Source organism: Rutilus rutilus (genome assembly GCF_951802725.1).
Source record: "Rutilus rutilus genome assembly, chromosome: 22".
In the NCBI taxonomy this organism is placed as follows: domain Eukaryota; kingdom Metazoa; phylum Chordata; class Actinopteri; order Cypriniformes; family Leuciscidae; genus Rutilus; species Rutilus rutilus.
Window position 1 is genome coordinate 1752497 of NC_140227.1, and position 16208 is coordinate 1768704.

Genomic DNA, 16208 nt, shown 5'->3' on the forward strand with positions numbered 1-16208 from the left:
TGGGTTCAGCATAAGGCAAGCCGTATCAACAGTATATGTTATATGCTGTTAAAAACACATTATACAGTACTGCACTTAATCATTCCAGAGCGTTTAAAGGGATAGTTCACCCAAAAAAGAAAATTCTATCATATACTGACCCTCAAGTTGTTCCAAACCTGTGTGAATTTCTTTTTTCTGCTGAACACAAAAGAAGATATTTTGAAGAATGTCAGAAACCAAACAGTTGATGGACTACATTATGAAAATCTGACTATTCCCGTGTTTAAGTGTTATAATCGGGTCCCTGATGCTTCTACCAACCCAGAAAACGTGAAACGTGAAACCCAGTAACTTTGTCTGGTGAGCCTTTCTCTGCAAGCATTACGCTCCCCTTCTGACGTATGAAGAGGATCTTATTATATTATTACCGGCCCTTAAGCTGCACGTTTACACACACACGGCGCCAACATTTGGTTTCGCAAGAGACAACAGAGACCAGGTCTAACGCAATGATAGAAGATCCAGCAAAGCCTTTCATTTCTCGCTCAGGCTTCATCCTTGTGGTATTTTGACCAAAAAATGTCACAGCGGTCTTATAAAGATATCTTATGTCTTATAAAGACCTCAACTGTCAACTTGTGTAAAAGTTAAACATGACAACATGCAAGTCGATGAGATGAATAAATGTAACTCCACAACGACTACATAAATGTCTCCACTAACCGTTCAGAAACGTCCAGGAGCGTCTAAAAGTGAAACTCTCTCCGTAAGGCTGCACTCGCTACTGGTTATTCTGGGATTCTGGATGAGTGAGATTGGCCTGTTTTGTTTTTGCCAGAGTATCTGAAGATCGTGTAAAGGCTCCGCCCTCTTCTGAAGGGAGGCGGGGCTAAAGCTCATTTGCATTTAAAGGGACACACACAAAAACAGGGCAAATTTGACAAGCTGTAATAAATGATCTGGGGGGTATTTTTGCTGAAATTTCACAGACTCATTCTGGGGACACCAGAGATTAATATTACATCTTGTGAAAAGGAACGTAATTTGTCACTTTTAAAGCTGCATTGTGTAATATTTAGGAGGATCTGTTGACAGAAATACAATATGATATCCATAACTATGTTTTCAGTGGCGTATAAACACCTTACATAATGAACTGTTATGTTTTTATTACCTTAGAATGAGCCATTTCTATCTACACACACACTTACACATTACATATTACCCTACAGGGTCCCCTTACACGTTAAGTCGCCATTTTGCAGCACTATGTTTCTACAGGAGCCCTAAACGGACAAACCACTACAGAGCGCGTTTCGTCACTGCAAATAAAACACTGACACAATGATGAACAAGTAACAATAATATTTGCAATAACATTGTTTTACTGAATACTTAAGCATAATTCCTTAAATTATCTTTGATAATTATCTGAACTGGCTACTCTCTGCTGTCTCAGACGACGACATCACTTCCTGTCGACCACCGTAACTTCTGTTCGGTGCAATTCGCAACCTCACCACTAGATGTCGCTAAAACTCACACACTGCACCTTTAAGTGCAGAAATGTTTAGCTCATACTTTGGTTAACACATTAATTCTTCCATAAACCTGTGGTGAAAGAGTCTGCACTTTGACGCTCATCTCAGTGTGATGTCTCCAGGCTTCCTCAGTAAATCCGTCAGTGTAAACACAATCCAGAGGTTTTCGAGGACACTTGAAGATGTTCAACAGCCGGATCAGAGACCGAGGAGATTGGCAGGTTTCTGTCCATGCGGGATTCTCTCAATAGTTGAATAATAAGCGAGTGTGTGTAGCAGATGGAGGACTGGCCGCTCTGAGCTCCTCCAGAGAGAACAGATGGTGAAGGTTTGTTTAATATTCACTCAGCCACAGTGGCAGCAAAAGACCAAGTCACTGCGATTCAGGGATAATCCCACTCAACCGGCGGACAGGGGAGATGGCAGATGGGCAGATGGACAGATGAGGTTTGGGTTTTGGGCCTGTTTGGTGGCGCCGCCGTCAGAGAACATCACATCTTCAGACATTTCATGGAGTCTCAATGGATACGTTTACATGCAAGCAGATAATCCGTCAGTAATGGGATCGGCGGCTCAATCGGACTGAAAAGCTTTCATGTAAAACACCTTAATCGATCAGACTGAGCTCGATCCGACTGGGATTGAAAGGGGGTTTATTCCTTTTCTAATCCGATCGAGAGAACATGTGAACACTTGATCGGACTGAAACCGAAACTGAAAGGTCTGCGCACGTGCAGTGATGTAGAAATAGCGTAATGCCGTGTGACAGAACGAGCTGTTCTTCCTGTCGTATAAACGAGTGTCCCGTCATTCTGTAATCCTCCTTTCCCTGCGTCTGTGACCTGGAGCAACGTCCCACCAGTGTTTCAGACTCTCATCCACAGACGATCAATATAAGCAGCGGCACAGCGGTTCATTTGCTCATCGCCTCCAAATTATGACCAGAAATGGATAAATATTAAGTCTGCTGTTTAAAACAAATAAAGAACCGATGTAGGAGAATAGTTATTATGCGCAAACAGCGGGACACTCTGTATATCTGTGCAGTGTGTGTGTGCCAAAAAATATATCCCATTTAAAGCTTCTGGACATATAAAGGCGCACATCAACCCGTTCACGTTTAGCGTTCAGATTCATCAATCAGAATGAATTCAGTCCGATTGAAACGAAAGTTATGAATGTAAACACAGCCAATGTTTTTCAGCAGTTTTAAGACACCGTGAGAACTTCAAAACAGTTTAACCTTTACAAACCAATCTCGAGTCCACATGCTCACTGAATTAATGAGAAGAGCAGGAATGAACTCAAAGCAGCAGCTCCAATATAAGGTGTTTTTAGCTGAAAAAGCCATGAACTCTTCAGAAAACATCATCAGGCTTTCAGTGCGCTTCAGTCGAGATGCTTATATCCGCTGAAGTGTTACTAGTGATGCACGATATATCGGTATCGGCCGATATATGTTCATTTTTAATGTTATCGTTATCGGCCCAATAAGAACATTTGACCGATATATTAAAGCTGATAAATAATGTGTTATCTCCTTCAGCTGAGACGCTTCAGATGCGACTGTTCAACATGATGATTATGAACTGCTTGAAATATGATTGGAATCAATAAAAAAAATATATATATATATAATCGGCTAAATCAAATTATAATGAGAACTTTATAATTGTGTGTTTTGCGACATGGATTTTAATGGTGAGACTTTTGTTTTTGTAATCAGGCTCTCAAAAATTATAAAACTCAGATTTAGATTTATCGGCCAATATTTCGGTTATCACTTTCAGATTTATCGGTTATCGTATCGGTCAAAAATGTCATATCGGTGCATCCCTAGTTACTAGCATCTGATTTCGTAGACAGTAGCCGCGTTTCCATTACCCTTCAAATTGAAATTGCGAATTAAAAATACGTCCAATGGAAACGCGTCAATTTCGCAAAAACTCCCATTTATTGCAAAAAAGTTTCTCCGCTCGCATGAGGAGGTTTTTCAGGCAATTCGAAAAATAAAATATTTCACAAAACTGCAATGGAAACAGTTTTTGTGCATTTACAGGTCAGCTGACGTAGATGACGCGGTGTGTTTGGACAGAATACGAGACAGAGCTCTTTATTAAATTCATAAAAGACAGAAGAATTACAGGAATACTGGATTCTAAACCTCAAATAAATGCCACAATCAAGACCTGGAAGCAGATCTGAGGGAGAAACACCCAGAACTCCTCATATGTGCCGCTCACAAGTATAAGGGTCTTTCCTTGCCATTAATGCTGGGATAACACACATTTGATTAATAATAATGGCCAGTGCAGTGGCTGAGATGCATAAACCTACCAACGTCCATTGCTATGATTTTTGGAATGATTATCGCGAGAGGAAAAAATGAAGTTTAAGTCGCATAATATCGGTTAATGGAAACGCCGTCATTTCGCAATCGGTTTTTGTCGACATTTAGAAAAGAAAACGCAAATGTGGACACAAGTAAAAATGTGGACACAATGCTCTGGCCCTTGTTTTGGAGAATAGATGGCTGATGTTTCTGCTGCATTTTACCCAAAAGAACATTTTTCAGCTCTCAGCGACTAGAAGAAAATGACGCTCAGTGGCGTTTTTAACTAGCCAGCTCTCTAAACAACGCGAGTCTATAGAAGTGTCAGCTTATAATAAACCCATGTAAATCAGCAGAGAAATCTAGACATGTATTTTTCCTGACGCTAATATTAAAGGAGACATATCATGCTTTTAAATTGTTCCTTTTTACATATAAATCATACATTTGTAGTCTATATAAAGCGGAACTGCAATGCTTGGGTCTGAATTCTTCATTATTATAGCTCCACAAGCCCCCTTTTTACCCCTTTCCTGATGTGCGTCTCAGAGCAACCCGTTTTGGTGCGGTCTCTTTAAAAAACATTGAGACACTTCATACCCCGCCCCCTCTCCAGGTTGCAGAGGTTCAACTCCACCCCGTTCGGCCATTTTTGTAGTCTGATAGCAGAGATAGGATTACTAGCGGCAAAGAAACTTTTTATTCACACGTTATTAACAAAATGTCAACAACGGAAGACTTGTCCAGCCAGCCTTACATGTTCGAGCCAGAGTCGGAGCCGGAGCGAGATGAAGATGAAGACGACGAACCTGCAGAACAACGTCTTCATATGGATGTATCGCAATGGTATGTTACTGTATTTACACATGAAACTATGGTCTTCCGACCTTTTACCACCGTGTCGATTTATTTTGATTAATATGTGCGAGGGAGAGCGAGCAAGACAGCGTCTTTTGGAGACGGTGAAGTCATGTTTACACCATAGACTGTAGGGCTCCGAAGAGAGAGAGTGAGCGCCCGCGCGACCGGGTCTCTCTCTTTGCTCGTTCTTTCAGTCAAACATGCACCACAAGCGCGGCAGTTCATCTACATTAGACGGTGTAATGAAGCGTGTGGGTCACTACATCCAACAACCGAACATTTTAACTTACCCTCTCGTAACTTCTGCATCCTTTAGCTTGGACTACAAAATTGCAGCGATAAATAATAATGGCGGATTGCTCGAAGTGTTGGGCCGGAAGTCAATGTCCTTATTTGGCAGTTCCGCTGCAAATACTGTGACGTAATAGTTCAAAAAACGTCATAGATAACAGAAAAATCTGAACCGGTTGAAAAATATGACCAAAACAGAATATAAAGATATCAACAAAGCACCTGAAGAGAATAATTTCATCTTTTCTGTACTTCTAAACACTCCAAATATACAACAAAATGCATTTAAGGGCTGAAAAAGTGCATTTAGCATGATATGTCCCCTTTAAAATGGCTCATTTGGCTCTCTTCTGATTGCATCACTCCTTCGTCAGATATGTAAAGGTGCAGTGTGCAGAAGATTAGCGTGCAGAAGCGTTGGGTAATACATTCGGACGGGATTAGATTTCACTGGCAGAAAAACAGTAGGTGATTTGCTCTGGAATGTTTACAGAGGTTGCATGAGAAAAACAGACCTGGCAGATTCAGACAGGATTAAAGTCACAAAGTTCGAATCTCGTCCTCCAGGAAATCTAGTCCTGCCCGAATGGCGTTTTTGACGGCAAAGCAACTCAACTCAGAAACAACTCACTCACATCTTAGTGAAATGATCAGTTTGATCAAACCTTAAAGGGATAGTTCACCCACAAATATAAATTCTGTCATTTTCCCGCCCTCATGTCGTTCCAAAATCACAACTTTCTTTCATCTTCAAAACACAAACGCACATCAAATACGGTCAATGGCTGCTCAAACACTCCCCTTTGACGAGCGAGAACCAATGTTTGTTTTTATGCATCAAGCAAGTCCAGCTGTCCTTCCATTTCCAGCAATATATGTCCATTGATCCATGTTTATATGCGAATAAAAGCCTAAATTAAATCTGTTTAACATATAAAGAGATCGTGTCTCTTCAGAAGCCACAAGGATTACTTTCACCATGTCTTTGTGAATGTTTGAAGCGTGAACATTCCGGGTGAATGGACTTCCAACAGAGGGACAGAAATCTCTCAGGTTTCATTAACAATATCTGCAAGTCTTGTGCATTTTAAGACGACATGAGGGCGAGTTTTAGACCCTCGACTCTGATCTACCACTTTATATTAAGAAACACTTTTACAGCATTTGTTCACTGTATGGATGCACGTGTTGTGTTGTCATCGCAGTGCCGTTCTGAAGAGAATGATACATGAACGATTCATAGGCTTTATTTGCACCTAAAGGTTTATTAAAAGCTTTGCCACATGCTTTAGTAACAGAAAGTGTCTGAATCTTCAATACTCTCAATCAACAAACATTGATTTATCTGATCATTACATTCTTTCCCTTTTCCAACAGCGAACCCAGAAAGCGTGAGGAACATCAGGACGAACAGACGTGATCAGGACCTTTAGGATCAGGACCTTTAGCATCAGGACCAGACGCAGGATGATCTGGTTACGCTTCGGCTGTTGTGGGAAGAACTTTGACATACAGGGTCTTGGTGTTCAGAGTCGTCAGAGAGGACGCCATCAGTTCTGAAAACACAGAAAAACTGAACATTAGTACTAATTAAGCGAGTCTGAAATCAATGACTTCCCTGCTTAAAAAACCAGTAGGCGAATAGTTCCCGGATGTCCTACTACTTCTGCTGAGACTCTGGAGTGCGCATCCAGGACAGGAGGAAAGGATTTGAGAATGGCAGTGAAGCGACACAAAGATACATGATGGATGCAGTACATCCGGATTTCATTCATACTACAGTTATACTATATAAAACATACTTTTTATAGAGGTTATGCGTGTGACGTCACCGTCGGCCGGAGTGACTGTGGTTACACACTAGGGCTGGGTACTGACACAAATTTCACAATTCGATTTGATTCAATATTGATTATTTTGGATATCAGGCACATTTTCTCAAGGAAAACAATCTCTTCACTAATGCTGTAAACTATGGGAGTCAGCTGTGGCCTACAGGCTTCATTAGCCTACTGTAATATTGAAGGTAAAAATGAACTGATTTGTATACAAACACTCAAATTACACATTTATTTATTTTTATATTAATAAAGTAATATGAAATATTAAAATGTAAATGGTGACATTAAAAATTGAAGAACATTAAAAGTTATATTGAATATGTAATATGGTTCATATATTTAGCAGAATGCTCCTCTCTAGAGTTAATTTGTCTCTCTGACTGACGAGTTTATGATCACTGGATGTGGTTTTTTCTGAGGTAAATGTGACGTTACATGACATTGTTTACAAGCCGTTTTACTGATGTCTTTCCACGGTTGAAACACTGATTGGGCGACTCCATGTCACATGATACGGATTTCGATACTTTCAGAGGCTCATTGATGTTAATCTCGTGCTGTAACTGGTGTTATTAAGGCGGAAGAGAAGATCATGTGCTTCTCTAGAGCTGAGCCAGAGCGATCTCACGCCACAGCGACAAAACGCTATTTATGTTTTTGAATTTCGTAAGAAAATGGAAGTAATTTGAAATCTGAGACTTTGTTTCATATCAATAATAACAAAGCACAAAGATTATTGCGATTGATTGGATGGGATGCGCTACAATGTTACATTCATTCACCAACTGAGAACAGGATGACTAATCGATTCTTGGGATTTAAGAATCGATCTCGGTTTGTAAAAATGAGAATCGATTAAAATCGAGAAATCGATATTTTTTACCCAGCCCTAATATACACACACACACTGAGAGGCAGAAACACTGAGTGGCATCATTGCTTTTCAGCTTGAATGACGTGAAAAACACACAAAACACATTTAAAACAGGAAAGAGCTTTGAGATTGACTGTATAAATATATTTGACAAGAAATCTGAGGTATATTTTACAGACTGTCGAAAGCTACAGAACAGAGAAGCAAATGCATCGCTGTAATTCACAGAAACATCTGTTTCCAGGCAGAGAAAAGTGGATTTGCAATTATTATTGTGTGTCAATATGCTGAATTTAGGGGTAAAATCACACCCTATTTATTGTATTGTTATATATTGTTGACAACTCAATTAAATATTCACCATCGTATATTCTGCATAATCGGATGTTTTTAAATAAACACTGACAAAAAACTACACCAGTTTTAGGGCTGGCGATATGATGATATATATAACACTGATATGAGTGATCACATGGATTTAGACTTATATTGTATTTATATAAAGCGTTCACAGGCTAATGTGCTTTATGTATTTCCCCGGCGTTGAGGCTCATATAAATGTGAGGAAACAGGATTCCTGCTGCATGTCGATATCCATGATCACTGGATCTTTGATAAGGTGTAAGAAACTCTATATCGAGTCCAACCTTTAGTTTAAACTGATAATCGTTGCTTTTCCTCGTGTTTCCGCAGTTTCCCCCATTAAATCCAGCCACTCAGCTCTTCTGACACTCAGTCCGGATGAGGGAGTGTGTTCCCGCGGGAAAGCGACGTCAATGCATATACCCTCTATATGGGTCACAAAGTTTGAAACCGGATCTACACAGTATGTGATTTCTGGCACAGTGTCTGAGATATTTCAGTCTCTATATACGCGTATATGAGCGTATTTGGGTATTTTCACACAAGTCTCAGTATGAACAACTGAACACGTTTCTTTATTCACTGGCCGGTGATGGAATCATGGGAGTCTGGCGTCTGCGATGTGACAGATATCTGCCATCTTCATCTGTATGTCTAGGAGAACAGAAGAGGCTCCTGGGATACGACCCACTTCCTTTAAGACACCAACAACAAAACAAACACAAACTCTCTTCTGATCCGTTAGGTTTCGGACAAACAGCACGAGTCTGACGTCTGCAGATAAAACGTGTTCTGGCTCCGAGATGAGAAGAAAAATGAGGAAAAATGGGCATTGTGTTTTTCATCTCCAGATGTTTTGCAGGAACATTGATCTGCTGATGAAGAACATGAGCAGGATCACACTGGCTCTTTCAAACTACACTTTCCAGGCTTCAAATCGTCAGGAATCAAATCAGTCAAATGAGCGTGTACATTCTGTAGTGAGATATTGCTGGTAAAACTTGCTCACAATCCAACATTTATATATTTGTATATATTTATATACATATATTTGCTACATTCCAGTAGAGCAAAACCCGAAGGTGCTGTTGAAGGAGATTATCAGCCGACCGCACCAGAAAATGAAGATGGTGAAACTCGTTGTTAATCTGCTTAATTATTGTTTTGTGAATCATTCACGAAATTGAGATGACTGACAGTGATACCCGGCCATAGCATTGTATTAGGTTGTTTCATTGTTGTACAGCAAATATCAATAGCTCTTTTTTTGATTTTTCATGTTTGTTATAGGCTTATTTGGAAATTACCATAGTTGTAGTATTTCATCCTTAAGCTACTGTTAATTAACATTAGACCCACTTACGTTTCAAAATGCGGCAATTGCAACTGTGTTGCAAAATGTCTCTTAGCGCCACCTGGCGGTCATTTCGTGAACGACTTTGACCGGTTTATTTTTGCCGGCTAGGCATTCTGGTTGACTACCTACTGTATATATTAAAGCTGATAAATAATGGATTATTTCCTTCAGCTGAGACACTTCAGATGACTTTTGTTTTTGTAGTCAGTTTCTCAAAAATTATATATACATTTTGATTGAGATTTATCGGCCAAAATATCGGTTATCAGCTTTCAAATATAAAGAATTATCGGGTATCGGTGTCAGCCAAAATATTCATATCGGTGCATCCCTATCTAATTTCTCCATAAATCTCTCTAAATGTTTGTGCTTTTTATTCACTAATCACAACTGACTAGAAAGGTCAGGGAAAGGACCTACAGAACCATTTTTCAAACACAGTAAAACCATAATCACTGTTGCATGTTAATATTCAATATTCAAAGTGTGAGCATCTTCTCACTCTGTGTAACATCACTTCTTATATCCTGACAACTGTACGGTTATGCAGAATTTCCTGAAAACTCGAGGTGAACAGGTTGACCTTGACCTCGTCTCTCTTGCTCAAGCCTAATCTGAAGGTAAAGCACGTCCGGCACTAGAGCGGCGCGGTAACCCGGCACACAGTCGTTGGGTTGGGATTATTTACTGCTCAAGTGACGCTAAACGTCTGGAGAGCAACAGTGAAGGTTGTCCTTGGGTGGAATAAGTGTGTGTGAGCCAGTAAACCAACCCTCAACACACACACTGATGACTGATGGGAAACCGACGGCACTGTTCAGAACTCAAGCAGCAAACATGGAAAAGGACTGTAATTCAGATTAGAACGATGGCAAGTACAATTACAATGGAATTCACTTTGTAGCACTTAACAATAAAAATAGCCTTTTAGTATTTTTTCTTAAATATTTAATTATTGATTTTATTATGCATTATCTATTAAGATATTTTCACCAAATATTGCTGTATATTATATTATCTTCATGTTTGTTCATCTTCTTTCAGTAATTTTAGAGCTCATATTATATTTGGAATTGCATTCCATTTACCAGCAGAGAAATACTGTTGTGTAGTAGACAATTCACTGATAAACATTTATTATTATTATTATTATTATTAGTAGTAGTAGTAGTAGTAGTTTACTTGTGTGGCTTGTAGTGCAAAATATTATATATATATATATATAAATCAGTTGACTGTTTAATTAAAAATCAATTATTTCTGCTTTTGAAAAGACGTGTTGTGTCTGTTTAAACCTCTTGTGCTCTTCGCTCATTTTTGACGAAAACATTTTATGTTTCATGGATGAATACTGTAACGGTGAGTTACTCAACTATTAAATGTTCACATTTGGGCGCCAGACAGTTTAAATAACTGACAAACAATTTTATTGTCCGATTGCGGAAAACACAGAAAACCACAACAAGAGACTTGCTGATTGCGTTAAGTCCATTCATATAATTTTTCACCAACCAAAAAAATTATTTAATTCACTCAGTGTCCAGCAGTAAGCTCTCAGAAATTAGCAAATAAATAAATCATTTCGTTTAACTGAAATTCCGGCGCGGTTGCGCACAGACTTGACAAAGTTCAAAATTAGACCAAAAAACAACAACAAAAATAATCCCAAAACAGTTCAAAATATAAGTAAATTTATAATAAAAACGAAATTAAATCAAATAATATTGTTAGTAACTGATAGAGGGGATAATAATTGTTTCTAGTGAAAGAGTGGTTTGATGTTTTGAAGGAAGAGAGGGAGTTTTCAGTGTTAGGAACTTTTGAGAGCGCGGGGAAGACTAATTCTCCTTTTACCTTTCGATCGAGGATCATGCGTCGGAAATTGTCACAGAAGGGACGATTACTCACAGGATAAACCTTGCAATTCTGCAGTTTCTCAAGTTTAACCTTTGGCGTTGGTTTTCACCCGCGGCGTCCAGGTTCCAGCTCGATCAGTCACTCAATCATCGCATACGCGTCCATACGCCAGTATTCCACAATGCAGATGTTCAGACTTTGTCGACTTGAACAATAATCCAACACAGAGCACTTCACGACACGCTGCAACAACGGCCTGCCTCGTTTCCCTCAGACTTTTCCAGACGCGGATTCAACTTCCCAACCAGACTCTCCTTCCACTTCTCTACTTCCTCTTCCCTACTTCCTCCTTCCTCTTCCTTATCGTTCTCTGTCACCCAAAACCACACCTCTTTTCTCTTTTTGTTACCATTTTTAGTTCCGTTCATGCAATTTTTACTGACTATTTAAATTGTGTAGATTTATTTTTTTTTTTGTGAGTGTTATTTAATATGATTATTAATTAATTATTTGTTTCTTTCAACTTAATTCGTAGTGGCCCGCTACAATACGGATGAATCAGCACTTTTGAATGATCTCTTGAATAAATTATTCTTATTCAATGACTCTTAAACACTTCACTTGTTTCATTACTGGATGAATCAGCGTTTTTTTAACAAATCTCTTGAATGAATGATTCAATGACTCACTCATAAAGACGTGTTTCATTACTGGATGAATCAGCGTTTTTGAACAAATCTCTTGAATGAATGATTCAATGACTCACTCATAAAGACGTGTTTCATTACTGGATGAATCAGCGTTTTTGAACAAATCTCTTGAATGAATGATTCAATGATTCACTCATAAAGACTTCACTTGTTTCATTACTGGATGAAGCAGCATTTTTGGTCGAATTATCTTGAACGAATGATTCAATAACAAAAACATTTTTTTAAGACCTTTATCTTTGTCGCCACCTATTGGTGTAACAAAGTAATTAATACAGTCTTTATTTGAAGAGTCACGTTATTTTCAGAAGGTGATTTGCTCTATTTTGATCACTACCTCAGTACAAGACATTCGTTCAAAAACGCTGATTCATCCAGTAATGAAACAAGTCAAGTCATATGAGCGAGTCATTGAATCATTCATTCGAACCAATGTTTCAAACAAATTAATTTAAATTAAAAAAATATTTTTTAAGTAGACTGCAGCAACTAACATTTTGTCCGAACTTACAGTAAATTACGTTATTCTGTTTAGTTGTCTATTGAGAATCATGATCTCAGTTTATCCAGAATCGTGCAGGTCTACTGCATACAGTATGTGAAGACTTCTGTATCGTAATATCTGAATGTTTTAATGATGGATGCTGCTGTCAGATACACTGATGACTTCATTTGTATCTTTTTTTCATGCTTACTCGAATCGATGCATGAAACGACTTTCTTGCTGACATTAATCCTGATGGATGAAATCAAGCCCTTTTTCGGAGTCACATTTTAGTAACAGTGGTCAGTTTCGCTAGGATTTATATTAATATTTCACTTTCTAAGTAAAGGAGTGTGTTTTTGCAGTGGCATCATCATCAAATAAAACTTCACTGGTGTTGAATATCAGCATAGTGTTTTAAAGGGTTCTGTGAAATGAACGTGTGGGAGATTTAATCCTCATATCCATACATGCGGAGTACAGATTGAGTGTTATCACGTGTTCCTCACCTTCTGTAAGCTCTTCATTCACATACAGCATCAGCCTCCTTCCTCTCAGGCCGAAGACTTTGGCAGTTTCACGCAGCAGATCAGGGTAAAGTAAGGGGTTTTTACCCGCTGGGTTCATTAAAAGCAGCGTGGCCACATCTCCCGTCTGACACTCTACAGGACAAAACACACACACACACCACAATAACACACAAATTCAACATTTCTCTCACCATATTGGATGCATTTTTCACTGAGCTTATTAAAATGCATCATGGGATTGTCTTTGTGAAAGATGTACACTGCCGTTCAAAAGTTTGTGATCAATAAGATTTGTAATGTTTTTCAGTGTGTGTCAGTGAGTGAAGAGTGAACGTTCAGTGTGTGTCAGTGAGTGAAGAGTGAAGCTCACCCGCTGGACTGGCGTTCATGAGCTTCAGGTTGACGTATGGACACAGAAGAGAGTCTGAGCTGCTCAAATCAGTAGGACTCGAACCCGAGGTCACCGTCAGCGTCTTCCCGCTCAGAGACATCAGATTAGTGTCGGCACGCAGCGCTGGAAGAGGCAAACACACACCTGACTGAACACAAATGGGCTTCTAGCACCTTCAGAGGATGAAGAAATTATTCAGACACTCTGACCTGAGCATGTTTTGCTTGGTTGAGCTAAACTGGTATTATCTAATTGTGTAGTTAAATTTAAAGGGTTAGTTCACCCAAAAATGAAAATTTTCAGTAATGTTGTTCCAACCCCGTAAGACCTTCGTTCATCTTCAGAACACAAACTAAGATATTTTTTATTAAATCTGAGTGCTGACTCACTCCTTCATAGGCTTCTAAGACATTATAACTTGCTGGCCCAGAACGTCACCATGCATCACACACATGACCAGCGTCGCCCAATAGTGAGCCTACGTGTGACGTGCAACACAGACGCGCTACGCTTAAACACTACGTGAAAAGACTCGAGGCCCAGAGAGAAGGAAATGAAAAGTGGAATAAAGTCGTTATTTTTGTTTGTTTTTGCGCACAAAAAGTATTCTCGTCGCTTTATAAACTTAAGATTGAGCCACTGGAGTCACTTGGACTATATTAACGATGTCTTTAATACATTTTCTGGGCCAGCAAGTTATAGTGTCTTAGAAGCCTATGGAGGAGTGAGACAGCTCTCAGATTTAATCAAAAATATCTTCATTTGTGTTCCGAAGATGAACGAAGGTCTTACGGGGTTGGAACAACATGAGGGAGAGTAATCACTGACAGAACTTTCATTTTTGGGTGAACTAACCCTTTAACAGCTGACAGATATTCAGCATAATTCATGTGTGAGACAGTCTAACAGAAGGATGGACAAAACCAGTCAAATATCAACGAGTTCTTGTCATATTTTAGTACCATTTTCTAAACTATAGCGAATAAACTGTGATAATGTGAGAAATGTTGAAGGTGTCTGAATACATTTGGGTTTGACTGTACAGTAGGGCTGCCCTCGACTAAAGATTTTTCTAGTCGACTAGTAGTCGTTCATTTAAGCCATTAGTTGACTATTTGCACGTTTATATTAATAAAGCATACATCATAATAATGCGCCTTTAATTGCCTATATAAAATACATATAACCTAATCAGCGCACACATGCACAAACAAAGCTTGCACCGGAAAGCGTAATGATTATGAATGTGTCGTGAAATAAAATGAAGGAGACCGTCTAAACATTTTAATAATTTATTGGTAATGTTTTCTGTGTTTTCAGCTGCAGAGATTAAGTCAACAAATGCTGACTTGTCATCTCCGCAGTAGTGGACGTTTCATACGGATTACATAATCGGAGAATATTTATTTTCCATTGGAATCTGTTCATTCAAATGTAGACATTTCAAGCTTTCTATAGATATATTTCTCATGTCTGTGAGGCAAGTATACGCTGAGTTTCGGTTCATTATTATGCACTCAAGTTCACTGAGACCGAGACGGCAGAAAGCGCCACTATTTTACAAAAGAACAACGTTTTGTTGTTATTGTGAGTTTACAGAAATAAAAGTAGAGCCTTTAAAGTTTGCATTACTCTTATCTGAATGACCAAAAATGAGGGAGTATTTTAAGTTAAACTCAAGAGATCGCGCCGGTGCCTGTATGTCATGCTCTCCACACAAACACTTACTGTATGTGCCTGATAATAGCACACATTTCTCTAGGTTAGCATTAGTGCGAGCGGACAAGTAAAGTTGCCACTACTTACATGTTTCAAGTGATGAGCCATATTTGAGGTGAATGTGTGGATTTCCTGCCGTTAACGATCTGTCCATTACAGATTTTGCCACTTCCTGTGGAGTTTTTTTTCTTTCTGCGATTAAACGACTAATAACATTTTGTAAAAGCCTCTTCTAGTCGACTAACGGTTAGTCAGCTATTAGGGAGCAGCCCTAATATACAGTACATCTACGAAGCAGGGAAGTCAAAATGACCAGAACCTCACTAACAAGTCAACACTAAAAAATAACTACATTAGTTAACATGAACTAATAATGAACTGCACTTATAAAGCATTTATTAATCTTTGTTAATGTTATTTTCAACATGTACTAATACATTATTATAATCAAAGGTTGTTTTTGTTAACATTAGTTAACGCACTGTGAACTAACATGAACAAACAATGAACAGCTGAATTTTTATTAACTAACATTAACAAAGATTAACTAATACAGTAACAAATGTATTGCTCATTGTTAGTTCATGTTAGTAACTAATGTTAACTAATGAACCTTAGTATAAAGTGATACCAAAATGACAATCTTTCATTCTTATAGTACCAGTGTTATCTGAATCTGTGTGTGATCTCACCTGTCTTCCCGTTGAATATGGCCACAGGCGCACCGTTGAGTCCGAACACACTGACACACACCGTCTTCAGCCGCTCCAGGTCCAGGATCCCGTCGCCCTTGGGATTCTCCAGCAGAACTACTCCCTCTGAGAGACACATTTACATTTATTCATTTAGCAGACGCTTTTATCCAAAGCGACATACAATAGAAGCAGTTAAAATGCAAGTGCTACGACCCTTCCCAGTTTAATCTAACGCATGTAGGCCTACTTTTTCTTTACTTTTTTTATAAATGGATATAGAATGGAAGAGAAACATTCGGATCGAGAGTAAACACGGCTCAGAGAGACACAACACCGCTGGAACAAACAAACACGGTACAAACACCGGAAAATACCGGTAT

General features: G+C 38.9%; 1 protein-coding gene across 1 annotated transcript in view; it reads right to left on the minus strand.

Annotated features, from left to right (window-relative positions):
• Positions 1–6252: 6252 nt before the first annotated feature.
• Positions 6253–16208, minus strand: part of iars1 (isoleucyl-tRNA synthetase 1) — a 100679-nt gene continuing 90723 nt past the window's right edge. The window contains exons 30-33 of the mRNA XM_084394935.1: positions 15826–15961; positions 13394–13537; positions 13003–13155; positions 6253–6563 (exon numbers count right to left, since the gene is read on the minus strand). Of these exons, the coding sequence (XP_084251061.1) occupies positions 6484–6563; positions 13003–13155; positions 13394–13537; positions 15826–15961 (513 nt within the window). The 3' untranslated portion in view covers positions 6253–6483. The remainder of the gene's footprint in view (positions 6564–13002; positions 13156–13393; positions 13538–15825; positions 15962–16208) is intronic.